At 44.9% G+C, this 19,026-nt stretch overlaps 1 protein-coding gene across 3 annotated transcripts in view; it reads right to left on the reverse strand.

The window, feature by feature from the left end:
* Positions 1-19,026, reverse strand: part of LANCL3 (LanC like family member 3) — a 398,209-nt gene that overhangs the window by 253,689 nt on the left and 125,494 nt on the right. For all 3 annotated transcript variants that reach the window (XR_011284080.1, XM_069639247.1, XM_069639246.1), the window contains exon 3: positions 15,536-15,733. Coding sequence is in view for 2 of the 3 variants with exons in the window: in XM_069639247.1 (XP_069495348.1) it covers positions 15,536-15,733 (198 nt within the window). In the remaining variant the exon portion in view is untranslated. The remainder of the gene's footprint in view (positions 1-15,535; positions 15,734-19,026) is intronic.

Here is a 19,026-nt window from a genome sequence, read left to right on the forward strand (position 1 = left end):
AGAAACGGTAATACAAGGTTGTCGGCAACCTCGTAATGAGGCTCCATCTCTTGGGCCTACACATGTTTCAAGCACTTGACTCTCCCTCGGGACATACAATTTGTGATGTTAGTAAAAGTGAGTTACAATAAAGAAAAATTCAGCTTGCGTAACTCTGTACTGAGGTCCAAATCATACAACCTATCTACACATTATTAATAGGCTCTGTTACAGATTGCTAATGTGCATCCAGTTGAAAGGTATTACTAGTCCTAAAAAACAAACAAAAAAAACAATATTCATTTCATTTAGCAGTTTATGAAAAAATCAAATTATAAAAAAAATGGAAGAAAACAAATATTCATGTTATTCACTAGTGCACCATAGTAAGTCACTCTTGAAATGGGTATATTTGTAAAGCTCTACTGCCATTACCATGCTACAAAATATCTCATCTTGATCTGACATTTGCTTTGTTATCACATGCCCAGTAACCACAAGTAATCTAGGCATTCAAAGGTAAAGACAGTGCCTCATGTTACAGAGCCAACCTCATAACAGTTAGTTAAATGTCTGACCTGCCATTTCAAGAATCATTCTGGAAATAAAAAGCATCAGCTACCTGTGTGATGCAGTGTGTTGGTCGGCATGTTTATTCTAGAAGGATGGTTCTGTAAAGTTGATTTATAGAGCAATTATAATATTCACTCATTTACCCGTCTAGCAGAATTTTGAGCGATCTCATACAATATAGCAGCACATGCTTGAGCATGTTTGAAGGCAAGGTGAGAGGAAAATATATACAGGCAAAAGAAACTGTGGGTAAGGGGCTGACGAGAATGTTCAACAAAGAACAATGGTAAGCATGAGAGTCAATAGGTTTAACATGAGCAAATAAAGATGATGGAAATGAAAAAATAGTATGTGCAATTATGCGTTGTCCACTTTGCATTATTATAATAAAATACATATTATTGTAATATATAAATAACAACATTGACAATACTGGCATTATCAGGCACCGGCAAAATGAATGTGTCATTACAGTGGCAATACTGGCATATATTGGCACGGCCACCATGATCATGTCATCTTGCAGGTGTCATATTGACATTATTGGGTGCATCAACATGAGTGTTTTCTTACAATGGCAATACTGCCATATGTTGGGTCAGACATCATGACATATTCTTACACTGGCAACATTTTGACATATATTGTGAAAACCGGCATCATGAAGTGTTTTATAGTGACAATGCTAGCCTATTTTGTGAGTAATGTTATCACGCAGAAATGCTCCTGTTTTATTGTTGGTGTCCTGGCATCTATCATACTCTTTCATCTGTTACCTAGTATGGAATTTTGTGCATTTTATTTAGAAAATGTTGCTGTACAAGACACCATTTGCTTAACGGACTGCCTCGTTTTCTGCCTGCTCTTCTATCTGAGCTCTTGTCTACTTAGTCAATCGTCCACTATTGTCTTGTCTCATCTGCTTGCACCCCTCCTTGTGTCGTCCCCTAGTGTCTCCTCCACACCTTTCCCCTCCGCCCCTCTTCCCCTCTCCTCTTTCCCACTTACTCTATGGTGCCCTCTGTTTCTCCTATCTTTTCAAACTGCTTCTCTATCGACTATCCTGCTCTCCTCACTAAGTCTGGTAGGAAGAAGTTCAAAAAGGATATCCTGGTCTCCAACCCAGGCCTTCCTATCGCTGACACCTATATCAGTGCTTCCTCCAAACAAACCCTCACCAACATCCTCTTTGTCGTTCCCTCGCCAGACCTATGGACTCTACATATGGTCTCTGTGCTCTCTCCCTTCTCTTCTTCTCCCATTAATAGTGGCACCCGGTGGGAGGCCCTCCTGACCCCTTCCAGTCCTCTAAGGTCATCCTTAATGTTTACCTGAACGGCACCTTCTTGGTCCAAGGTCCTCAGGCCAACCTTCTCCTCTTTGATAGATGCTCCCCACACCTTATCAATTTCCTTTCTTCTCCTGCTGTCCCTTCTCTCCCTTCTTCAGCTTCCTTGGCTCCCCCCTCTGCCGCCTCCTTGGCTACCTTGCCCTCTCCTCCTTCCTCTTCTGCCCCCCCTTGGGTTCCTTCTACTATTCCGCAGGGCGTACCTCTGATTTATACCCCTTCCCCGGAAGTCTTTCAAGGTTGACAACCTTCTCCATATTGCCACTCTTAACTCTCTATCCCCCATATCACTCCTCTCTCTTGGAGTGATCACTTTCTCCTTTCCTCCAATCTCTCCCTCTCTACCCTTCAGGCCAAGCCAACTCCAGCACTGCCACCTACCTTCTCTGTCATCCGACCCATGAAGCGTGTGTCAGTTGAGGCTTTCGCCGCCATTTTCTCTCCCCCTGCTTCTCCTCCTCCTCCTATGCCTGACTCACATCCTGACACAGCCCTTTCCATGCTCCACTCTTCTATCTCTGATACTCTTGAAGTTTGTGCCCCTGTCATGAGGATCTGCTTGAAGCCCAAAACCAAGTGCAACTCCTGGTATAACTCTGACCTCGTCACCCTTAAACGCAAGTGCAGGGTGGCTGAGAGGAAATGGCTAGCTTCTTGCACATCCTCTGACAAACTGGCCTGCCGCCTGCTCCAAAGGCAATACTGGCTCTCTGCCCGCACTAAGAAGAGAGACCACATCCAAGCCAGCATCTCTGCGGCATCTAACAACTTGGCCGAACTCTTTAAAATCTGCAAGGAGCTGGACAATACTGCTGCAGTCTCTACCTCCCCTGTCCCCTCCCAGGCCCTATGCGTGGCCCTGGCCTCTCATTTCATCTCTAAAACCCAGGACATCCTGTCCACCCTCGTGTCCTCTCTTTCTCCTCCCTCTACTCTCTCCTCTACCTCCGGCCCCCTGTGGCCACCTCTCCTCCCTCTTCCTTTCCGCTGTTCTCCCCCAACAAGGTTTCTAGACAATTAAGATCTATCAAAGTCTTGTCAAAACAGGTTTAACTGTTGCCCGATTTCCATCACTCCTTTCCTGGGAAAACTCCTGGGAAAGCTGGCCACCTGCCAGCTTAATCTTCACACTGAATCTGTTGGTTGTCTCCATGACCTTCAGAGAAGCCAGAAGCACGGAAACTGCTCTTCTGATCATCTGTGAAGGCCTGCTCTCTAACGTTGATTCTAATCTCCCCTGTGTCCTCATCTCAGTCTATATCTCTTCTGCCTTTGACACAGTCAACCATGCCATCCTGCTGACCCGTACCCGTGTTCCCCGCAGGTGCCGTTGGTTGCTTTGGCAGGGGAAGACAAACTAATGATGATAAGCAGGACCTACTGGGAGTCGGTCGGGCTGGTTACATTGGGGGATGTCTGGCAAGAAGGGGCCATTAGGGATTTTGAAGGACTAGGGGAGGAGGCGGGCTTGCATAGAGGCCAGTATGTCACGTATCTAAGGCTGGTGCAGAATATTCGTAAAATCTGGCCAGAGACTGTATTGGCGGAGGAACCAGACGCCACTATGGGGACAATATATGACATATCAGAAGGGGGGCATGGGATCTCTAGATTGTATGAGATGGTGATGACCCGGGTTGGGAAGGAATTGACGCATTTGAGGTTGGACTGGGAAACAGAGGTGGGAGCACAGATGGAAGATGGGATGTGGGAGCGTGCTATGGGATACCACAAGAAGGTGTCAAGAAATGCCAGATTACAACAAATAAAGTTGTATATAACGCACAGAGCTTACATGACCCCGATGAGAATATCGAAGTTTGTAAATGCGGGACGACAAGCGTGCCCAAAATGCGACAAGGAAGATGCTGATATGACACACATGTTTTGGTCTTGCCCAGTGATTGAGAGTTTCTGGGGAGAAGTGGCGCAAACACTAGCGGACAAAGGGGTCACGCTCATAGATACGGCCTGGGCCTGCCTGTTGGGAGGGTTTCCCAGACCACGGAAACTTAAACATGTTGGGAAATTGAAGGACTTGGCATATGTGCTCGCAAAACGAATGATTGCCATGGGATGGAAGCAGCACCATAAGCCACGGATGGAGGTATGGTGGCGGGATTTGCAGAAATGGGCGGAGGCTGAAACGGTGGTATGGCAGGAGGCATGTAGCAAGTGTGGGGAAGCAGAAGTGGGTACCCTGCTGGCATGGAGAGTATTAATAGCAGGACTGTTTGGAACAATAACGGATTCTGCAGTCTCAGAAGGAGGTGATACCCTGCCACACGCAGCAGATACGGAATGAGAAGGACAAACAAGCTCTTGAGGGGGGAGGTGTGTTTGTTGCAAAAAGCGCTGCCATTTTGGTTTGTATTGTTTGTTTTAAAAAAAATAATAAAAACCATTTAAAAAAAAAACATGCCATCCTGCTCAAACATTTCTGTGATAACATGGCCATCACCAATCAGGCCCTGCCTGGCTGACCTCGTTCTTCTCTGATCGACCCTCCCAGGTCCAACTTGAGTCCTTCCTTTCCTCTATTTCACTCTCTACCTGTGGTGTTCCGCAGGGGGTCTAACCTCTCTCCCTGGCTGTTCAACCAATACCTGGCACCTCTTGCCCACCACATTGCCGCTCCCTGCTCCAATTTTCAGTGCTATGCGGATGACACTCAGCTCGCTTTCCGGCTCCCCTCTGCCACCTCTTCTCCTTCTCTCATCTCTAACTCTCTGTCTGCTATCCAGGAATGCTGTGCCACCAACAATCTCTGCCTTAATGCCAGTAAGACAGAGATTCTCCTCATCAGCACACCTGCACTTTCCTTTCCTGTCACTCTCTGGCTGGCCTCCCTTTTCCCTCTTCCTGCTCCCACCTGTGAGGCTAAGAACCTCGTGGTCATCTTCGACTCCACACTCTCCTTATCTCCTGAAATCTCTGATGTCTACCAACTGCACCTCCTCAGAGGTATTCTTCCTTTCCTCTCCTTCCCCCAGAAGCTCACAGTCTCTGGAGCTCTGGTTCTCTCTAGGCTTGACTCCTGCAACAGCCTCTTTCTAAATCTGCCTGCTTCTACTCTCTGCCCTCTGCAACTCATCCAGAACAAGACTGCGAGACTTGTCCTTGGCCTCAAGCCCAGGGATCGTATCTTTCCAGCACTGAAATGCCTGCATTGGCTCCCAGTGGCTGCAAGTATTAAGTTCAAAACCCTCTGCATTGTCCACAAGGCCTTTGGGGCCTGGGTCCTCAATACCTCCAACTCTCTCTTCGTAAATAGCTTCCTACTCGAACTCTTTGCTCCTCCCCCTCCAACTCCCTCAGGTCAGTCGCTTCACCAACCAACAAGTTGGTGGTAGATCTCCTTTTTTGACTGGGGCCTCCCTCTGGAACAGCCTTGCTGCCTCTTTGAAACTTGAGGAGAACCATCTCCGGTTCCGGAAGCACCTCAAGACCTTCCTCTTTGCTTCTGCCTTCTCTCTTCCTCTCCCCTGCTGATTTCCTGTCTGATACTGCTCTGGTCAGCTGGCTACCCTATGATTTCGGGCCCAGGTCCCTGCCTGTCCAGTTGCACACAGGCACTGTCTCACGGCAACCCTTGCACGTGGGTCTGTATCTGTAACCCTACAGTCCCCCTTCCTGCACTTTTGGTCACCTGCTGTCTGCACTTACCCTTGCACCTGCCACATGCTGGGCGCACTTCTTGTTATTGTTTTGATCCCATGTACAGCACTGCCCCCGCCCTTTACCCTGGCACATTTCCCCTCCCTTGACCTGGGATGTGTGTGTTTTTGGTCAGGTGCAATTCACTTCGCCATGTGACCTGGGATGTGTGTTTTTTGGTCAGGTGCAATTCACTTCGCCATGTTGAAGTAATTTTAGAATTTGCATAAGGTGACACTGCTTTATGGAGTATTTCTGTGACTTGTTAGCCAGATAGGGCCAGGAAGACAGCATGTGTGCCCGGTCTCCTCCATCTTAGAGAATTGTGGCTGTGTCACCTTGAACTTTTATGAATTAATCATAATAATGTTATTAGATGCATATTTACACTCTCCACATTAATATATGTTTGTATGTGGTTTGTTTTACTCTGTGAAACGTAGGACTCATGCCTATGCAATAAAATTTAAAAAACTTTTTTATATTAAATGAAAACTCTAGTGCACTGTGTATTACATTCTGTGTGGTGATGTGAATAACCTACAGAGTGGGACCCAGTATGAGTTAAGACTGGGCCACTAAATTTGTATTTGCTTTTGAATGGTTCATCCGGGGGACACCCCTAAGTGTGTTGACATTTCCCCTCCCTTGCACTTGCGCGATCTCGGTGTCACTTGGCCTAGTAAGATCGTTGTCTCTGTCTTCACTCTGTTCCCCCTTCCTTGCCTCGTCTCGCCTCGAAACTCTTGTGTATAGGTGCGTTACAAGTGCTGTGCCATATCAGATCATATCATTATAACCCTTTATTTGACAGAAATTCAGATGAGGATTGAGCCCAAATCCCCTTGGTTTGGTCGGGGATCCCTCCAGGTTGCTCACGCTCATTTGCGGGTAATATTTACACTCCTCCAGTGAAACCATTTACCAGCTTCCACTGGCTTGGATTGACATGCCAGACATGGATATGGTTACCAATTACCCGCAGCTCACTCTGGGTACTGTCACTTTTGCAATGTTGAACAGGTGGTTCTTCGGATTGATTATTGAGAATGCAGACAAACGCACTAGCCTACCCGATTCCAGATACCAGGTGAATGTCCTTGAAGTACCCTCGAATAAAAGGTTCCTGAAACTTTGATAAACAACAGGACAAGCGTGTTTCATTAAGGAAGTATGAAAACACTTTGAAAATCCAAAAGAATATGTTGTAGCACTTTGCATTTATCTATATGAGTAAAACCATTTAAGAAATAAAACATTCTTGGACCAATTCTTAAAAAGGATAATGAAGTACGAATTACATCCCCTTTGTATAGCAATTTTATAAACCAATAAGCAACCCCTAAATCTGAAAATAAACAGAAGTGCAAACTACTCTGACACATATGAGGCAGATTCCCAGGTTCTGGGAAAGTAGGATAATTTGCAATTCGTTTTCCTCTTGTAAATCAAATATGTTTTACTCATGAGTGGATCCCAAACCAAAGTGTAAGATTACTGTAAGCAGGTGATATGAGCGGTTTTGTAGGCTAACATCATAATGCAGTCTGGTACTTAAGTCTTCAATTTATGATGGGGACAATAGGATTACAGTATACTCTGAAATGTTTTTTAATTATGAAAGTGAACTCTTTAAAACAATAATTGTAGGCCTTGGAATCTAACCATTCACAAATAGGTGTACTTGGTTGTACTGCTTGTGCTAGAAAGAGAAGTGATCAATTATCTAAATTCCGGTCTGAGTTTCCCGGCATCGCCACCTAACCAACGTGTCTAATCGTGGTCAAATCATTTCATTGCACTGTTCCTTACCACAGAAGAGATTCAGTTCACAGTGTACTTTATACTAATTTGAAGTAGGCCTCACTTACGGATTAATTGGGTACAGTGCGGCTTCATGAAGCATTTTGTCCATGGCTGAGGGCATTAAGGGCAGTTATGATTTAAGTGCTCAGAAGCTCAACGTATGTGCCTCAGCAAAGCGAGGGAGCATAAGAAGGGCTCAAGGCACATAACTACTAGAATGCTTACGACTGAGGGTAATGTGGTTATCAGCACCTGGCCAGTGAAAAGGCTCTCAGAATTCTGCTATTCTCCTCCTGATGCTACTAAATATTGACATTCACTGTTCGTGACTTGGCATCTATTGTATTGTTTCCTTTGCAGAAAAGATACTTCAGCTTGACTACCAGCATGCCTCTACTAAAGACCAACCATATTAGGTGGAGTCCATCGACAAAACTACTCCCAGGCCTTTGCTGATCGCATTTATGGTAAGTACGGAAGCTGTGATGGATCAAAATAAACACAGAGGGCAATGTCACAGGATATGATATGCCATCAACCTGACATGGAGAGGGGTCCATGGAACCATTCAATGGAAAGGGCAGTGCCTCTCTGAGTTTGTAGCCATAGATGAACTGTCAAAGAGTTGGATAGCAAAAGCTTCAGATGACCCAGAAGGTTTGAAATACAGGGAGGCTGAAGGGAGGAGGGTAGATTTTGCCAGCTATGGAACCAAATGTAGCCCTGATAAATTCTACTCTCTAGCAGCATAGAAGATAATATTTAATCTAGTTGATGATTTATTCTAAGGTCTCTAGGGGATCGTAATCTGCCACCATATCTATCCATGAATTACTGACGACTAGGTAAGGATGGCCAAGAATGCCTCTTCTGTGAAAAAGCCCCACACAGGGACCAGAAACGTGGTGAAACCTGTGAGAAGGATTTGGTAGTAATCCTTCTCCAGGTCTAGTTCTAGATCAGGACAGAAGACCCTAGTCACTTTCAACACAAACAGCAGGAGGAGGTAAAGCCCAAGCGTAACTCTTTATTGAACGCATGCATGCTTTCTACCTTCTCCAAGAAATGTTTGATACTCTGATGCAGAGCTCGCATTTCAATGGGGAATTCCAAGAACTGCAGAGTGACTGAATCTTATCAGAAAAAAATTGCTCAAAATGTCTACCAACATTTTATCTGCAAGAGATACTGCCAAGCTGTCAAATAATTGTATGAAGTCATCTCAACTTTCTACTCTAAGATCAGTGTAGTGAGAGCCACTGCAAAGTCAGTGGCTGATTAAATGATAATCAAGAAGTGTCATGTCCTGAACGCCCCTCCTTCACAGAAGATGTGGACATTTTCAGGCCAGCAGTACAAAGAGAATATCTTAAAGCAGGAGCCCTCTGTGAAAATGAAGATGACGAAGACCTTGAAGGAGCCAAAATACCCAGATCCTGGTCTTCTGCTGCCTTCACTGCCCTCTCTTCCAATTGCTGCCCACATAACATCTGCCTCATTAAAGGTTGATGCACCACAGCTACCTTCTGAGTGAGTTTTGGTTCAACATGTGCAGCCAAAGTTCTCAACTTACTGTGACAAACTAGTTAGAGAGTCCATCTAAAAAGCTCTTAGTCCACCAAATCCCCGGTCAGCCATAACAGAGTTGTTTCTCCATGATGTCGGCTAACAATGAACAATCAGCTCCTGTTTCCACTACTGGCAGCAAACACTGCAAATCAAGAAATAAGGTCTGGGCCCTTTATGCAACAAAAATCCTAGTCCGGTGGGAGCACTAAGGTGGTGCATGGGAACAATTCAGTAAAGCTCCCACTCTCTTGCTGGTTATCAGAAGGTGCAGCATTTTCAAAGGATGTTGTCGCTCACCTGGAGAAACCTAGAAGAGGCAAACTTTACATTAGATGGGTTTCAGTCCTGAATACCTTTTTCAGAGAAATGTCAGTAGTCATCTACAATACTGGCAAAACCTGCCCTCTGATATGGAAGCTTCAGATGGTGTTATGAAACACAAGTTCAAACATAAATGGGCTAAGACCTATTCTACAACCTTCTTGCAAACATATCTGTCTGCAGCCTCAATAGCTGTCAATTCTGCCTACTCCTCCTCACACTAAAACACGGCATCCCTGGAACAACGTCATGTAGGAGGAACATATTGCCTTGCCCTTAGCAGAACTACAGTATCTTCTACCAGATGCTTATGTTATGGAGCTTTGAACGGCGACGGGGCTTGCGACTGTGGTGTGACAGGAATTTGTAACCCCTTACAGTGTCTGGAATGCATAATTTTATGGTTGCAATTTCATCCGTTCATAACTGAATATCAGACACGCTCAGCACTATAGCCCCAAACAAGCCTTTCAAATATTCATAAAATTAGCTGTCATCATTATTTTTAACTTACCTAGAAATGCTTGGTATCACCTTTTCGTAGAACCCTTTACTGGTTACTCGTACAACAGAGGATCCTTTTTAAGATTCTCTGTCTTGTATTTAAAAGTGCCTTCATGGGTTGGCTCCTATCTATCTTGTCTCCAAGATCTCCCCCTACCATCCAAATCGATCTCTTCGCTAAGGTGGTCAAAATCTTTTGGCAATCCCTTCTTCCCACTCTCTGCATCTTGGGTATAGGTGTTTCTCTGTCTTCAGCCCCCGAGCCTGGAACTCATTGCCCTTTGACCTTCGGAGACTCTCCTTGTTCAGGAAGAAGCTGAAAACTCAACTTTTCCAGTATTTCTTGTTGTATATTGTGGTTCACTTTTCCTGACTTTTGATTTGTTATTAACATCTGCGCCTAGATGGAGTTTTCCGTTTGGTTCCTCTCAAGGATTTGCGTGTTGAAAATAAACAAATTAAATCAAGTCCAACAAGTTGCTAAATGGATCGCCACCAAATTTAATCCGCTCAAACAAGAAAACTAGAGGCTTTAGATAATCTGTAGAAAAAATAACATACCAACAAACAAAATGGTTTACCACCAACAGATAGAAATATACACACTGTGGAAACAAGCAAAGTTAACAGGTTTCAGTACACACACAATAGTAGTAGCACAATGAAGTCAGAAAAAGTTTTTTTAAAAATGATCCACAACTTCAAAAACACTGCAGCCTATACCACCGGACCAACAACATATTAAGATCTCTGGGACTCTATTGCAGCGCACTTCGGCAACAACATTTCGAAACATCTAGAATCACGTAGATTTTAAATGACCAACACCTCCAATCCCAGAAATGGAAACAGAACCAAGAAGGCCACCTACTCTAGCGTTGAGAGCACATAATTCCTTCTCAATTCAGGACCTCCTATCCCCATTCAGTCCTAGCAATCCAGCCAGCCGGCCAAAAGACCTGTGCCCCTCTACACTTACAAAAGAACCCAATCTAGCGCCCTCCTTCATATCCCTCCTCATCACTTCCATTAAACAATGAATCATCTCTCGCACTTTCAAAACAGACTACATCAAAACTCTCTTCAGGGACCCCAAAGTGGTTCCCAACGACCCAACAGTCTGTTTTCCAATACACTATTCACTGCAAAAAAAATTCTTGAGATGTTTATTTACCAACAGTTATCAGAGCACAACGAAAACAAAAACCTCTTCCACGAATCACAACACAGATTCAGACCAACAAGAGGAACAGAATGCACACATGCTTTATCTGAGACAGCCAAACAATCAGGGAAGCCATCTTTTTCAGTTTACTAATCCTTCATGCCATCTGCACTGCTTTCAACACTATCAGCCAAAAGATACTGCTGAAAAGATTTCTGGACGGCAGATTTAAACAACCTGCTTTATAATTGATCACTTCATTGCTTACTGTCAAAATAGCACACATGGCCCCTTCAGGTCATGTCCCCTCCCCATAACGCATATGCAGAGTACCCCTAGGCCCTAGACTACTGTCTCTCCTTTTTAACACCTTCATTACCAGGCTCCTGGAACTTATTGGTTCCCCAGGCCTCAATTGATTCAACTAAAGACCATCAAAGTTACGTGACTTTTAAAAATGGATGGTGAACCCCTTCTATCTGAAATGTTAGAGAATAGGCAATTTTAGCTAAAAAGCGCACACGCTACTGCGCTACCCCCTCCTTGGAACCATTGACAAATGCATTTTGGGTATGCACATTTGCCAAAAAGAATACAAAAGCATCCATGCGACTAAAATGTGCTCATCTTGCAGGTCAATGGGCAATGGTATTGTATTCATGCAAGACAGACAGAAAGACAGCTCTGATGGATGCAGACAATCACGTTTCCAACCCACATTGGAGATCACCAATGTGATGTAGTCTGGCATCCTTGTGATTGGAGCATTGGGGCGCATTTACCAAACGTGATCAAGGTTATGATTGGTTTAAATAATATATGGAAAAACTCCCCTATCTGAAATGTGAGAGTAGAATATGAGATTTCAGCCAACAAGCACACATGCCACAGAGCGACCCAGTAGCCATTCTTGGAAGTACACCTCCTTTTCTGATCGAACAGCAATGCACTGTGTGCATTCAAACTAGCCAAACTTCATATATGTTTGCCCCATGTGAGAAAAGTGTCTTCCTTCTCTTTCCAATTAATCAAACTTTGGAATTCGATACCCAAACATTTGGACACAGTGGAAAATCACCTTGCCTTCAGAAAATCCCTGGCTAATCAATTAAAACCAGCAGGTAGACAGCAAAAAATTCTCATCCAACGCACCCTCTCTGTAGCATCGACCAGACAGAACCTCTTCTTTACAAAATTACACAAATATTTCATGTAGCCACACACAACTCATCCGACAAGAACTATGGGAGTTCAGGCACTATCAAGTCAGTCTCTTCATTACTTCCAAAGAGACTCAAACAGACCCTCTTGCAAACATGCAATGGGACAGAACACAAAGGGCCTGATTCATTTCATGGAAAAGTGTGCATAGACCCGGCAAAGTTCACGCAGCGGAAGGCACTTCATGTTCCCACTGTCGCATGAGGCACCTGTGCGTGATCTGCGTATTCATGGAATCTGCCCCCCAAAGCAACCCTATGCGCAAGTCGCAACCGGAACGCTCCCGACACACCCCCCGCAAAACAAATGTAGCCACTAATACTTACCTATGCGCAGTCGTCTGGCACAAACTCATACATCTCAGTAACCCCGCGTGGGGTCTCCCGCAACCAAGCCAACACCCCTGCAACACTGCATAGGTTTCCAGGTAACTGCTCACAGCACCCCGACAACATGCGTAAAATGCATCGTAAAAGTTGTAATTTCCCGGTAAATATGCGTGCATACCCCTGTAAACTGTGCCTTCACCCTGCTACACTGCTTACGTGCACCCCTCAGTCTGATCGGAACCCAGACTGCGCGCAAGCATCCCTAAATCCAACATGCGATCTTACCTCCGTGCAGTGAATCCTATGCGCAAGTGTGTGTACGCCTGTCTTCAGTTGGTGGATAGAATGAGTGCCTTGCGTGGCCATTTCCCCAACGAGAGGTTGAGCGATGGATCCATGAATATGTCTTGTTCCACGCATTTGTGGGTGTGCAATGGACTACCTGCGGACCGTCCCTAGTAATTCCCACATTTTCCCTTGTTTTTCCTCATTTTCGGAGTTCCACTCCTTACTCTGCCCTCTGTGTAGGCCATGCCCAGACTCTGTGTGTTGTCTTGCGCAAGGCACTCGGCCGCTCACAGAGACGTGCTGAGCCTGCACAAAGTCCCTGCAAAGTATGAAAAAGTACCACGCAGTCGATTCTATGAATCGACAAACAGGATTTGGCACTCGGTTTGGCATGCAAAGCCCCTATTTACCGCACAATAAATTCCATAAATTGGGCCAAAGTGGCAACCAAGAACTATAGAATTATGGTTTCATTGCCCTATAAATCAAACTGGAACAACATGAACCCTCACTAACGGAGACGATGACCCAACACTTTAACAAACATTGGACCTACAGTCCTGAACCAAAATAATATAGCTGGCCTTGCCCATTCCCCATCCCCTAGCCAAATCTCATCTTCATTTCTCTGCTCTGCAAAATCTTGAGCTGCTGATGCAGCCCTCATGGTGCATCAGTTGAAGAAATGCAAATGCTGAGCAGCAGCAGGTCATTAATACTTTTTTGGAAGAAACGGGATGAAAGCTCTCTGGAAACACACAGGCCTCATCATGAGTTGGGTAGAGCGCTAAAATGCGGCGGTAACGCTATAACCGACGCATTGACTGCTCTGCCCAATCTCGAGTTGGGCAGATGGTGGGAGATTTGGGGTCAGCACGAGTTGGGCGGAGCAGTAAAATGCAGTGGTAACGCTATTACTGCCGCATTTTCCACTCCGCCCAATCTCGAGTTGAGTGGAAAATGGGAGTTTCACCTCCAGCTTTTTGCTGGAGGTAAAATCACCACTTTCTGCCCATTCTCTGTGCCATCAGTGCAGCGCTAATTGCACCAGTGTGAAAAGCGCAGAGAAACCCACACTAGATCTGACCCATTGGGAATGGGAATTTATCGCCCTATCGCAACTCGGGACCCGGCGCAAATTGCGCCGGACCAAGTTGCGGTAACGCTAATTATGTTGGGTAGTATCCCGGCACAATTAGCTTGCACTTACCTTACAATGCACTTCACCTGTTGCCCTGCCATGTGCACCCCATCACCTATCCCATTCCCCCTCCCTTCTGCACTTACACGTTCTGAATACTCACAAGGCACAATAGGTTCTCCCCCCGCCAACTGTATTTAATATTTTTTTTCTTAGGTATTTTAATTGTTTCTCATCCCCTTGTCCCCTCCCTGTAACCCTGTGGGTGCTTTGAAACAGTATTTACTTCCTGTATAAGCGCCTAACAAGCGAACAATAAATAAAATAAATAAATAAGATCTCAGCAAGTTTAGTGTATGCCCAAGATCAAATGGCTGTTCTTCAATACAATCTCTTTGCCTCCCTCTCGTAACTGTTTTGATTCCTACAGGCTAGAGTAAGGCAGCTTCGGAGATATCCTGTGTGTGGCTCTCGGCTGCAACACAGAAGGGGTTAACGGGGGGCACAAGCTTGTGTGCTTGTAATCACTACGACAACAGATTTTAACCCATGTTCCTTCAATTTTTCCCACAAAGAAAATACAAGATTTCTCTGAGAGCAGATAGTCAGATGTCCAGTTTATAGCATAAGAGAGTTAGCAGTCATATGGCCAAGTTGCTCATCTTGGCACCTGGAGACCACACTTCTAATCTCTGTTTCAGTGATTCTTGACTGTTCACTTTATCTACCCTCAAAACTGTAAATACCTGAGTAATATGATGTAACTATGGAAACCAATTGTACAGTTTGCCATCTAATGTGGTTTCTTTGACCACCCTTCCCAATACAGCTCTACTATAGAGTCTCAACCAGACACCACCCATAATACTACTCTACATACAGCTCCTCAACTTCAAGATGATTCTGCTACAATGAATACAGTGATCTGCTACTCCTTAGAGCTAGGTCAGCTCGATACCAAATACTTTAAAAAAGTCCAAAACAATCTTAGCCTGAAAGGTCTATTCTATTGACAGGGTAATGTCACATGTATTAAATCACCTGCTTGGTTAAGCGTATGCATGCCATTGGTACTGCAAGTTCACTATGTACCAATGATAGGAACTGAAATGTCAGGCTAATGGTAGGAAGTTTTGAATATTGCTCTGAGCCAATATAGAAGAAAGACATTGGGCTAAAGAATTGCACATTTTGAACTAGGAGGTTGAAGGTGTAGGCATTCAAAACACACACAGATGCAATGTGCCCTGTTGAAACAGCCCAGAGATTCTCACCAGGGTTTTGTTTTCTCCAAGTTGTGACCACTTCTAAACCACTTTCTGCTTGCAGATTGGTCATATAGGTACACTGACTGCTGCTCTCTGATCGTTCTCACTCTTTCTCAGTAAATCTCTAATCTCCTTACCACCCTCTCTTACCCTCTCAATTGCACATTCTTATTTTGTTTTCTTTCCTTAAATGCTCCATTCATGTTTCAGTCCCCCTTCACTCACCATCTATTCTCTAATCACTCACTTCTTATCACTATTTGTCTATTAGAGGTCAAATTTTGCAGCGTGCATTTGCAAGCCAGCCCTTTAACACAAAGCCAGTCCATTGGATCTTTCCCGAGAGAAAACAAAAGAGGATCTTACCTGGAGCACCATGACACCAGTGTACAAGCTCGTTCTCTCTCTCAATCATCTCGCCAAGTTCTGGCGGCCAATTGCAGTTCTGCTCCTGGTTAATCAAGAAATCCACACTCTGCCAAACAAGCTCTCGATCTGCAGGCTGCAGGTGCTCCTGGTGTGAAAGCAGCATCTGTAGGATGGAGGAAAGGCCATGAGCTGCACCTAAAAATAAGAATCATACGCTTAATTTCACCAGGAGCCGTCTTGGTTCATTATACAGTTTAATAATGGCGGGCTTATTTTGATATGAAATTATTTCTGTGATCTCCGATTTAAAGAGTCTGGTCCATTCGAGATTTGAGCATGAGTATGTATGAAAACAATCAAAACATATTAAAAATGGGGCATTGCTACCTGTCCATCAAGATGTCCACTTTATTCCGATCCCCACAGCAAAGGAAATAAGAGCTGGGAGTTAAACCCCATAGAACCTGCACTGGAGGCTTTCTTTAACCTGGCTTTGGTCCAGAGCCAGTTAATACTGCACCTGGACTAACCGAGTGATTCATAGCAGCACTCAGCCATTGGCTCTGAAGTTACCCTCTGGCCAGTTGGATAAGGTGTAAGGTTAATGCCATCTGGCTTTGTGCCACTCGTGGGTCCGGGCACCCATGTTGGATTGAGGCTGCTTTGATGGACATGCTCATTAGATAGTGGCGGGGTGGGCTGTGGTGGCCACATTCCCTGTCTTGAGTAGCTGTAACAGCAGTGCAGTTCAACACTGCACAACGGAATAATGGGTTTCACTCCAGAAGTCGAACCCCAGGGGAACAATAGCTCTTGGCCTTGGGTCCAGCCAATGGACTCCCAGAACGCATTTGGGCGGTGTGGTCTGCATGTCAGAGGGCCTCAGAATCTCGTTCATGCTTTAAACCCCACACAAGTGAGCAGGGCAGTGTTTAGAGCGATCTCCGCGGAACATTGCAGGAGGGATGGCCCCAAGAGGCCATTACTACCAACAATGTAAGAGGTAATGACTACACTGACATTTTTAAGGTTATAGTTCAGCGACACTCTGGTGTGACATCCCACACATGATGCATAGCAAGTATGGAGGAGAAAACAAGTTATTCAAAGGGCAGGAAAAAGGTAAAGGGCTGGACAATGACTGTGAAGGACTGTGATGTAAACAAAGCCACCTTCTACACAGAGCCAGGAACCAGAAGGTAAGTTTACATGTAAGTTTATTCTCTGTAGTTGTGCAGTAGAGAAAATACTGGGACATCCACCCAGCCCAGCAGGTCCAACTGACTCCCGTGAAACCCAGCACTACAAACATCCACCAACACTCCACATTCTCTATCAGTGACATCACTACCCTCATGACAACACATAGCCCATAATCAGGCCCCAGCACAGATTATGACAGACTGTGAAGAAGGCCTGGCTTTGTGATTTTTATAAATAATACAATTATGCAGGTAATCCATATGAAAAAACAGTGGTCTACAGAACAGACCGCCCTTTCAGTAAACTTTATGAAAAAGGCATACTGAACACCTGTGCCCTGTTGCATAAGTTTCCTGATCTGCAGTCCACGCTCTCCAGTGCAACTGAACAGGTTCAGAAGTCACAAGAGGCCTGTTTGGCAGCTGCTGTGACAGAAAACTCAGTGCAGTGCAGAGGTTGCATTTAATTATGCTCCTCTAAACCTAAACCATAATAACTATGATAAACTATAACCTGGTGGCAGGGTAATCTGGAAATATAAGCCATAACAGAGTTTTGGTATGGTGGCTGATAGTTCACCTAAATGTTGAAGCCAAACCAGATCTGAATCATACAATTGTCAACATTGTGAGCCCAGGCCAGCCATGAAAGGGTTCAATGTATTTTAGTCAGACAGCCGCCTCTCCTCAGGCAGCTGAACACTATGCAGGAAGAGTGTGCCTCTCTTTGATACTTTGTGAGGTTGAGTAGCACTTCTCTCCAGCCCAGGAAATGCCCACAGGGGAATGCACACCTTAAACAAAAGGGTCAGCCTCATGCCATGGTGTTGCATACCAAAGAGCCCTTTTTCCTTCCTGTCTCACTCACTTTCTTTACAGCAAAACACGTTGTGGGATTATGGTTATTGCATCAAATTCCTTGCATCTAAATGCATTTGCATCAAACTTTTTCCATCTAAAAAATGTGCATCAAATGCATTTTTACCCCTCCAAACCCCTGTTTTTTTACCTTTTAAAATCCTCCTGAACAAAAATTAACCCTTTATCCCCCAAAAACATGCATTTGATGTAAATTATTTAGATGGAAAAAACTTGATGGAATGGCATTAAATGGAATAACCAGATACCCACTTTGTGTATGATGAAAGAGTCACTTGTTACCTTACTCTGACATGGATCAATCTCTGGGTAACTGGAGATTAAAGCGACAGATTGGAGATGGTGAAGAGGCTGCTTACAAATTTACTCCCAAATATACCCTTAAGGCTGGGCAGACTGTGGAGGAAGTTGCAGTAAGATGTGTATCGAACGCCAGTGAGAATGGAGAAGAGGATGAAGTTGATGAAGCAGAATTTGTCAATGAGGACATCTTTCACCAGCAAGTTGGTCAGCCCATGCTGATTGTTGGGGATCCCCACCACACTCCCCATCGATTAAATTTACATCAGCATTGTCACCTAATGACCAGTGATGCACTAGAATATTCTCTGAGGGTTTCTGGTGGAGTAAAGATCTGATACCCAAAACAACTAATAATTGATCCAAAAACAACTTGCTTAAATTGGCCTCCATCCCTGAGAACATATCAGCCCTACACTAAGAGTATGCTACTGGCTCCCTATTGATCGATGAACTACTTTTAAAGCCATGTTCATCACTAAACTTGCCATCCACAACACAGAACCGGAATTCCTCCAAGACAAACTCACTCGCCACCACCTCTCCAGGACCCTCAGATCCAGCACAGCATCCCCTCCTAGTTGTCCCCCATTACAACTGCACCAGACTGGGCACCTCCTCTGTCTCCGTCCAAGCTCCAATCATCTGGAACTTTATGCCCCTCCACAACTGCAACATTAACAATCACCTGGCATTCAGAAAGGAGCTCAAAACCTGACTCTTCCCTTCCTCATCTTGACATTTTCTTGTGCCCTGTACTGTGATTGATCCCGCACAGAAGCACTGGCCCAAACCTGACAACACACCTATCCTCCCTATCCACCACGGATGGCAGCAGCATTCGCAGTGGCACACTGTGATAAACTTGCACCCCCCGTCCCTCCGGGCCCCTCCTAATGCTCAGGCGCTAGGTCTAGGGACATAGACCAATCATTGCATTGGACCTAGGAAAGCAAAATCGAAGATGAACTCCATCCGAGTTTAAGGTGCGTATAACTTGCACTACATCTGTGGACACATGCCGCAGGCACAGCCACCCATCAATGCACTATAGAATGCAGCTATGGCTTTGCAAATCTGGTCTAGCAGCGCGCATAGCCATTCACA

Source organism: Ambystoma mexicanum, chromosome 7q (assembly GCF_040938575.1).
Source record: "Ambystoma mexicanum isolate Mex_15411 chromosome 7q, UKY_AmexF1_1, whole genome shotgun sequence".
NCBI classification, from domain to species: domain Eukaryota; kingdom Metazoa; phylum Chordata; class Amphibia; order Caudata; family Ambystomatidae; genus Ambystoma; species Ambystoma mexicanum.